The sequence below is a fragment of the Podarcis tiliguerta genome, assembly GCF_965153285.1.
Source record: "Podarcis tiliguerta genome assembly, chromosome: Z".
Lineage (NCBI taxonomy): Eukaryota > Metazoa > Chordata > Lepidosauria > Squamata > Lacertidae > Podarcis > Podarcis tiliguerta.
In genome coordinates, this window is record NC_139553.1 from 2,134,074 (window position 1) to 2,143,384 (window position 9,311).

General features: G+C 49.6%; 1 protein-coding gene across 6 annotated transcripts in view; it reads left to right on the plus strand.

Annotated features, from left to right (window-relative positions):
- LHX6 (LIM homeobox 6) overlaps positions 1-9,311 on the plus strand; it is a 37,527-nt gene extending 28,216 nt beyond the window's left edge. For 2 of the 6 annotated variants that reach the window (XM_083423133.1, XM_083423134.1), the window contains exons 5-10: positions 2,100-2,200; positions 2,304-2,399; positions 4,537-4,711; positions 7,027-7,130; positions 7,834-7,960; positions 8,509-9,311. In XM_083423133.1, coding sequence (XP_083279259.1) covers positions 2,100-2,200; positions 2,304-2,399; positions 4,537-4,711; positions 7,027-7,130; positions 7,834-7,950 — 593 coding nt within the window. In that variant the 3' untranslated portion in view covers positions 7,951-7,960; positions 8,509-9,311. The remainder of the gene's footprint in view (positions 1-2,099; positions 2,201-2,303; positions 2,400-4,536; positions 4,712-7,026; positions 7,131-7,833; positions 7,961-8,508) is intronic. The other 4 variants (XM_083423135.1, XM_083423136.1, XR_014507087.1 and 1 more) reach the window with 3 other exon arrangements.

A 9,311-nucleotide genomic window follows, 5' to 3' on the forward strand; every position in this document is an offset into this window, starting at 1 on the left:
AAATGGGCTCACCCGTGCAAGGTGGTTTGAGCACAGAACGCCGATCCTGTCCTGACTGCACTGGCTGCCAATCAGTTTCCGGGCCCAATCCAAAGTGCTGGTTTTGACCTACAAAGCCTTAAACAGCTCAGGACCACAATACCTCAAGAACTGCTTCTCCACATATGAACTGACCCAGACCCTACGATCATCATCTGAGACTCTTCTTTGTGTGCCTCCTCCATGAGAGGTCTGGTGGGTGGCAACATGAGAACAGGGCCTTTTCTGCAGTGGCTCCCCGTTTGTGGAATGCTCTCCCCAGGAAGGTTTGCCTGGCTCCTTTGTTACATATTTTTAGTTGCCGGGCAAAAACATTCCTCTTCTCCCAGACCTTTGGCTAATTAAACAATCTATAGCCTTTTAAACAGTGTGTGTCTAGAAGTATTGTTTTTGCTTGTTACTATGTTGTGTATTTTTGTGTTTTTATATTGTAAACCGCCCTGTGATCATTGGATAAAGGGTGGTATGAAAATGTTGTTGTTGTTGTTACAACCCCCAATGTGACTTATGCCTGTGGGCTCTGAAGCAGTGGCTTTCTCTCTCTTTGTGTGGGTATCTTTGCACAGAATATTCTTGAGCATCCTATGTGTGGCTGGGGCAGTTGTGGAATGTTGATCAACAGTGCAGCTTCTGTGAGGAAAGTGAAAGGTCAATCTGACTGGTGAAGGTGGGGGAACCATACAGAGCCTGCAAGGGATTGTAAGCTGCTGGATGTAAAAGAGGAGCTTAGCGACTAGGATCCTGGAGAAAGCAAAAAGTTGAGGAGAGCTTGTGCTTGATAGCAGCTGATGTGGGAGTGCTGTGTTCTCGGCAACCCGCCATCTTGTCTTGAACATTGGGAAACGGGCCAACAATGAGCTGGACCTGGCTTTCATTAGCAAACTGACGCTGGGTGGAAAAGGATCACCCATGCAGACCGGAGCAGCAAGGATATCCTTTCTCCACTTCTGTTTCTCTCATTAAAGCTGTTGTAGCTGCTGATGGGGAAATATGAGGAGGAAATGCCCAAATAAATGACTGGCGGGGTGCTGGTGGTGGAGGGGAAGGAACTGGGTCGTCTAATAAGCTAGGTCTTTTAGGTGGTGGTAGGATCTGGTGATGACTGGCAAATTTGGGTGAGAATATGTGGTAGGTGGATATTCCATCTATATATACCCATTTAGGGCTGTGGTTAAGTGTGTTGCACTAAGTCCTGAGAAACCAGGGTTCCCCAAGGTCACTGGGTGACCTTGGGGACCAGTCACTGTGTCTCAGCCCAACCTACCTCACAGGGTTGTTGTGGGGATTAAATGAGAAGGTCGGGACCATGTACACCACCTTAATCTCCTTGGAGGAAAAAGGTAGAATATAAATGCAATAGAATATAAGAAGGGGAAAAAAACCCAAATAATAAAACCACAATGGATCACCAGTACTTGTGCCCAGAACAGTTAGCAGTGTAGGAGTTGGTAAAGATGCACAAGTTTCCCAGTCAAGGGCCTAGTCCTCATGAACAAGCTCAGGCTGAGAGAAGTGCCCAAATATAGCTTTGTCCAGGTACATTGAAGCTTTACAGACCCAGGACCCACTTTTAACCCAAACATGCATTTTGGGATCCATTTCTTAACATTTCACCATATAATTGCACCATGGTAGTGCTCCTGTTGCTACCTGCTTTGTATCAAGCCTCAGCCCACTAGTGCAATTGTGTGTGTGTGTTAAGAGGCAAGGGGGTGGCAGGGGGCACAGGGGGTGTAAATGACGATCAGACTTTGAAAAGCTGACGTCACCGGATCAAGTTCATCCATTTTGCCGAATGATTTTGAATAAATGTGCAATTAATCATTACTGTTTTTACTTTTATTGTGTTATTTTCCTCCTTACTTGGATCGTGCAAATGGCTGTTCTGAAAAATGTTTTTGGCAGGGTGCAGAAGGGGGGCACTGAGGATGAGCTTGTGGAACCAGGGGGGCAGCAGCCTGAAAAAGTTTGGGAACTCCTGTACTCGTACGTCCTGACCCACCAGCTGAAGATCAGGGTTCAGCCAATACGCACCAGATTCACCCTTTGTTCTCTTGCAGGTAATGGCATCACACTGGAAGGGGCGGTCCCGTCTGAGCAAGACAGCCAGCCAAAGCCAGCAAAGAGAGCCCGGACCTCCTTCACCGCAGAGCAGCTACAGGTAGAGAGCCGGGTGGGCTCTCTCAAGAGTGGTAGTGGGATGCAGGACGAGGAGAATGCTGGCGACATGCCTGGGTTACTCTTGAGTATTGTCCTCCTCTTAGGTCATGCAAGCACAATTCGCTCAGGACAACAACCCAGATGCACAGACCCTTCAAAAGCTGGCAGACATGACAGGGCTGAGCAGGCGAGTGATACAGGTGAGGCTCTGAGCGCAGCACTGGTGGCCAAAAGGACTTGCCCTGTGGGCCACCAAAACCACCCGTCTGCATCAGACCAAAAGATCCATCTAGCCGAGCTCCTTGGTCTCTTACGCCAACCCGCAGGATGCCTACGGAAGCTTTGCAACCAGGTGCTATGGGCATCTCAGACCCTGTTTTTGTTTGGTTCCCTGAATTGTGGGCGGGGCGGGGTGGGGGTGGGGGTTTGCCAACATTCCACGGAGGTGACAGTCTCAGAGTATGACCCAGAAACCGAGATGCTGTAAAGGGAACCGAAAGGAGCAGGGTGGGGTGGAGGAAATGGCCCATGCAGAGCATGCAAAGGATTGTGGAAGGAAAAGGTACAGGGAAGCTAGCAGTTTCATAGGATCTTAGAGTTGGAAGGAACCCAAAGGCTCATCTAGTCCAACCTCTTGCAACTTAGGTTTGAGGAAGAGCTAGTGCAAATGGTAAGGAAAAGCATGGAGTGCTTTCTTAATAATAATAATAATAATAATAATAATAATAATAATAATAATAATAAATTATTTGTACCCCACCCAACTGGCTGGGTTTCCCCAGCCACTCTGGGCGGCTTCCAACAAAGATTTAAAATACCTCAAAATGTCACACATTAAAAACTTCCCTGAACAGGGCTGCCTTCAGATGTCTTCTAAATGTCAGGCAGTTGTTTTTCTCTTTGACATCTGATGGGAGGGCGTTCCACAGGGCGGGTGCCACTACCGAGAAGGCCCTCTGCCTGGTTCCCTGTAGCTTTGCTTCTCACAGTGAGGGAACCGCCAGAAGGCCCTCGGAGCTGGACCTCAGTGTCCAGGCAGAACAATGGGGTTGGAGACGCTCCTTCAAGGATACTGGGCCGAGGCCGTTTATAATCACAATCACAAGCTCTCAGGACTGGGAAATAATTTAATGCTTCCCTGTGGCAAGAACTGCAGAGGATTCTAGCATGGTGGGGAGGGGGGACCTTTCCCCCTAAAGAGCTAACTTTCCAAATGCAGGGCATGTGCATGTATTTTAAACAGCAAGGGTGCATTCAAAAAACATGACCCTCTCCAGCAGTAGGAATTATGCCATTCCAGGTAAGCTGTACTGCAAGCTTTCCCAAAATTCTGAATTAGCTTGAAGGGGGAGGTAGGGGAGACTGTAAAATGTCCACGGGATGCTCTACTCAATAAACAAAGACAAAGGGTGGTGGTGGAGGAATGAGATGCTAAAATGTCTGATTTATTACTCATAAAATAATGTTTAATTGACCTGAGGTGGGTCTGTAGTAAGACACTCTGGCAATGGCTGTGGTGACAGAGGATGATGAGCCCAGCTCATCCATTCTGAAGCCGATATATCAGAGAAAGAGAGGGACAGACCGCTTGGGTTACTTTCTCCGGTAGCCTTGCTGTCATGTGACACTCCAGGGAGTTGGGCTAGATGACACTTTGACTTTGGACCCCTTCCAACTCTACACATCTATGATTCCATCTTGCAGACATCCTTTTTGCTATCAGCCTGACTTCTCCCCTCTTTTGCCCATCAATGGTATATATTTTTGTGCTTCTATTTTCCTCTGATGTATTCTCAACCAGGGTGAAACAGAAGCACCAGGAGTGGTATTCAACTAAGTGTTACTCAGAGCAGACCTACTGAACTTAATGGGCCATGTTCATTGAATTCAATAGATCTACTCTTGAGTACTAGGGACGCGGGTGGCGCTGTGGTCTGAACCACAGAGCCTAGGGCTTGCCGATCAGAAGGTCGGAGGTTTGATCCCCACGACGGGGTGAGCTCCCGTTCCTCGGTCCCTACTCCTGCCAACCTAGCAGTTCGAAAGCACGTCAAATAGGTACCGCTCTGGCGGGAAGGTAAACTGCATTTCCGTGAGCTGATCTGGTTCACCAGCAGCGGCTTAGTCATGCTGGCCACATGACCCGGAAGCTGTATGCCGGCTCCCTCGGCCTATAGAGCGGGATGAGCGTTGCAACCCCAGAGTCCTCCGCGACTGGACCTAATGGTCAGGGGTCCCTTTACCTTTACTCTTGAGTAAAACCTAGCAAGTTTTTTTTTTTTTTTTACAAAATCAACACAGCTGTGCCTCCCTCTCAAAACGCCTCTTGCATTCCAGGTATGGTTTCAGAACTGCAGAGCGCGCCATAAAAAGCACACGCCCCAACACACGGTGCCCCCATCTGGAGGCTCCCAGTCCCGCATCCCTTCGGTGTTGCCTGACGACATCCACTATTCCCCCTTCAGCAATCCTGAACGTGCAAGGATGGTGACCTTGCACAGCTACATAGAAAGTAAGTGTTGACAGCCGCGCTTAAAAACAGCGCAGCGGCTGAGAAAGCTGACGTAGCATGCATTAGGTTCAAGTCTCATCACTGCAGGAATAGCCAGACAAACCTCCCTCTCTCTCTTTTTCTCTCTCTTAGCCTCAATCCTCTAGTTTGCATGATGGGGGTGTCAGTACTGACCCATGCTGCAAGGTGGTGCAGGTGACACACCTTAAATATCAGGGCTGCAATCCTAAACACAGGTGCTAGGAGTGGGCAACCTCCAGCCCCTGTTAGCCTTGGCCTTATTTCACAGGGCGCTCAGATTCATCTCATATGGGTGGCAAGTACAGAAAAAGGGAGAGAGGGCGGGAGGGAGGGAGGGAGGGAGGGAGAGAGAGAGAGAGAGAGAGAGAGAGAGAGAGAGAGAAGAGCTGTCCCCTTCGGCCTCTGACCCCAGCCACCAGTGACCCTAGGTCAGGCATAGGCAAACTCCGGCCCTCCAAATGTTTGGGACTACAACTCCCATCATCCCTAGCTATCAGGACCAGTGGTCAGGGATGATGGGAATTGTAGTCCCAAACATCTGGAGGGCCGGAGCTTGCCTATGCCTGCCCTAGGTCCTCACCAGTGCCAGCCTATGGTCCACAACCCTCAACAGATTGATTTATTTTAGCCCATATATCTATACTACAGTCATACCTCATGTTACGTTTGCTTCAGGTTGCGCATTTTCAGGTTGTGTCCCGCGGTGATCCAGAAGTAACGGAACAGGTTACTTCCGGGTTTTGCCACGCACACATGCGCAGATGCGCAAAATGACATCATGTGCATGCGCAGAAGCATCGAATTGCAACCCGCAGACGCGGGTTGCGTTCTTTTCAGGTTGCGAATGGGCCTCCGGAACGGATCCCGTTTGCAACCAGAGGTACCACTGTACTTAATACATAAAATATCTCTAAGATGCTGGAAGATTCAGGATGGATAAAAGAAAGGACTCCTTTGCACAGCGCATAGTCCAACTGCGGAACTTTCCTCCCACAGGAGGCAGTGATGGCCACTAACTTAGAGGGCTTTAAAAGTGAATCAGGCAGATTTGTGGAGGAGGAGAGGACTGTCCATGATTACAAGCCGTCATGGCTTGGCTCGGCCTCCACAGGAGGATAGAAAGTACTTGTGTGCTCGGGCCCTGCTTGCAGACTTCCCATAGGCATCTGGGTGGCCACTGTGAGAACAGGAGGCCGGACTAGAAGGGCCCCCTTTGGCCTGATCCATCGGGGCTCTTCTTAGGTTCATTCATGGTGGTATCAGTACTGTAGCTCCTTCTTCCGACACACCTTGCCCTTCAAGAACTCTGAGCCTCTTGGCTCTCACTCATGGCTCTCACACCTCTTGGCAAAGAGGGTCTCCTCAACCAGCCGAGCTCACTCCAAAGAGAGTGTGGATCTTGAGAGAGAAAAAGATTACCCACCCCTAGACTAGGTAAGGAGCTCCACTGGATAAACTGGGATGAAGTTGTGAAGAAGGGTACAGAGGATTGTTGTGATCCAAGGTGTTGTGTGACCAAGAATCTCTCCATGAAACAAACCAACTGACCCTGTCAAAAGGATGGAATTTAAATGTGGAGGGAGGTGCCTTTGATGAGGATGAATCCCCCCCCCCCCGGTTTGCTTATTGGGTTTCCATAAGGCTTGCGTTGCTCCTCACAGGGATCTGAAATCCTGCTCCTATCTCACACAACTAAGCCAGGTGCAACTCAAGGTGCCTTCTGTTACCTGCCTTTCATGACCTCTCACATGTGCGGGACCATCATTGTGTCTTTTGGGCACTGCACACGCATAGCTGTCAACTTTTCCCTTTTCTTGCGAGGAATCCTATTTGGAATAAGGGGATTTCCCTTAAAAAAAGGTAAACGTTGACAGCTAGGCGCACATGTGCACAATGGCAGGGGGAGATAGCAACAGCTGGGACTGGGAACATGCAGCAGAATGAGGTATTGAGGTGGGTGGGGAAAATCACTTGGAGAGACTCATGTTTGGCTACTGTAACCCTATTTGGTGCACAAATACAGGGCGAGTCCTTTAAAAGACTCACCCTGTAATTTGAGATAAATATTTTGGGAGAATTGGGATACCAACCTTCCGAGAACAGAATACTTCACAGCGTCATGCTTTCTCCTTAAAACCAATATTTTTGTAGCTGGTGTTTCTCATGCCCTGTGGCTTCCCCTCCTTGCCCTCCGCTTGTGAAGCCAAGGGGCACGGAATTCTCAAAGGCACATCAGCAATGCTTTTTGTCTGATCACAAAAGAATAAGGCTCGAAGCTGCCTTCTCATTCGCAGGTCAGGTACAGTGTGGACAGATGCATTGCCGCCTCCCTTATGCTGCCCCTCCTGTGCATCTCAAAGCTGACATGGAAGGACCCCTGTCGAGTAGGGGGGAGAAGGTAAAGGTGGTCTCACTTCTGCAATAACCAGTGCTGCTTCCATACCTCCCATCCCACTGCCCCACCTCCACAATTCCGCAACGCTATTCCCACAATCCGATGCAAATAGCCACCCAGTCTAGCTAGAGCAGTGATGGCCAAACTTGGCCCTCCAGCTGTTTTGGGACTACAATTCCCATCACCCCTGACCACTGGTACGATTTCTTTGTGCATGGGGACGAATCCATAGCTTGGTGCTGGGGATTATGCTTTGTATGCAGGAGGCCACTGGTTTAATCTCTAAGATATTGGGTAGCAGGACTGGGAAAGGACCTCATTAGCTGAAGCCTTGGGAGAGTGGCTGTCAATTGGAATAAGAGGTCCTGGGCTTGGTGGAGCAGTGGTTTGTTCTGAGCTGCTCACTTCCTTGCCCAAGGGGTGAGAAGCTCCAAGAGACAACACCAAATATTCCAAGACTTATGGAATATTTGCAACTCTTGCTTTGTTTTCAGATATGCAAGCAGAGTACAAGTGGAGGCCAACAGCTGGTGCCTCCTGCAATGTGGCAGATCAGCTTCCTTGCATAAAATCCCCAAGGGCAGAGACCTTGAAACCCCCCCACCCCACCCCTGCAGCCTTCAACAAGCTCTAAGCTTTGCTTCTTGTTGCCTCTACACACAGACACACGTGTGGCTCACGGCATATTTCTTTCCACATTTCATAGAATTGTAAGTTGGAAGGGACCCCCGGGGGTCATCTATTCCAACCCCTTCTATATTTGACAGCCTACCAGACTGCAGCTTTCGTCAACACTGGTGATGAGACAGCACTGCCACACTAAGTGCAGCAAGGTACTGGGAAGGGGAGAGGAGAGGAGAGGGGGAAAGGGCAGGCATGAAGCACATGGCTCTGCCCTCCAACCCATCATTGCCCAAGGCCACTGCTGCCTCCTGCCTTGTGGCTGGGCTTCCCCCTGCAAGCTGGCGTGGTGTCACCTTTCCCACGCACAGTCAATCTCATATATACTGTATTCCCAACCATCTCCCTGCTACCATCCTGGGCTACTATTCCACAACTTGCTTAACAGAGGAGTGGTTGGACAGCACAGTATATTCACTTGGAGGCCCTCAACCAGTTTGGCACTTTCTTTAAGAGGAAGAGATGTCGTGGGGGGAGGCATTGCTGACAAGAAGCCTAGAGGGCTCAGGGTGACATTGGGGAGGTCCCTATTAGTCTTGAGTGGCTCAGGGGCACAAAGTGACCCTCTGTTGGTGAAAGAGGCACTGTAGACTGGGGTGTGGAGAAGCTTTCCCTTTTGTGTTGTTGCACAGGCCCCCACCATAGCTCTGGGTTCTCCAATTGTGTGTTGCTGAGTCCCTCTGTATGGCTTTCCCGACAGGTCATCCTCTTCCAGTACTGACTGCTCCTGCTCCTCCTGACGTCCCAGGGATACTTGGTGGTGGTGGCACTGAATCATACACACCAGCCAATCCACAGCATCTGCAGACCCTCATGCTGTGGTAACCCACCCTGATCCCCTTCCACGAATCCGGCACCTGAATCTCTATGGCTCTGCAGCACAATCCCGATGACCGCTGAGCCCGTGACTTCCCTTGTGGAACCGTTTGGCTTTCAAAGACTCCAAGGCAGTGCATCTCCCTGGCAGAAGAAACCAAGGACTTCAGTTCAGTAGAGTTTCAACAGCATGCACTGTGGACTTGCTTCTTTCAATGCTTTTGGACTTGTATCTTTCAATGCTTGTCATCAAATGCTTTACAACCACCTGGTCTTTGACCTTCCCTGTAGGGAACATGCCCACCTACTCCTTTGACAGGCAGGGGGTCTGCAGCTCTGAACACCAACGTGGGCTATCTGTGTCAGGAGAGTTCTATCCAAGCGCCACACACACTTCCAACCCAGTCACCACCCAACATCAGGGGGGGTGTGCGTTTGTGGAATCAAAACCTTCCCAATTCCTAGGAGCCACAATCAAGTTGTCAGGGTCTAGGTCCCAGCACAGAACTGAGAAAATATTTGACTATTCCTTGGTGTCAGCACCAAACTTTTTAACAGCTGTGCAATGAACAGGTGCCTGGGATTCTTAGTGTTGCAAAAACTATTGATTTGTTTACCACTTGGGGGGGCCTTGGCTAAAGTGTATTATACTACAGAAATAAATGGATAATTATGGTGATGATGAAA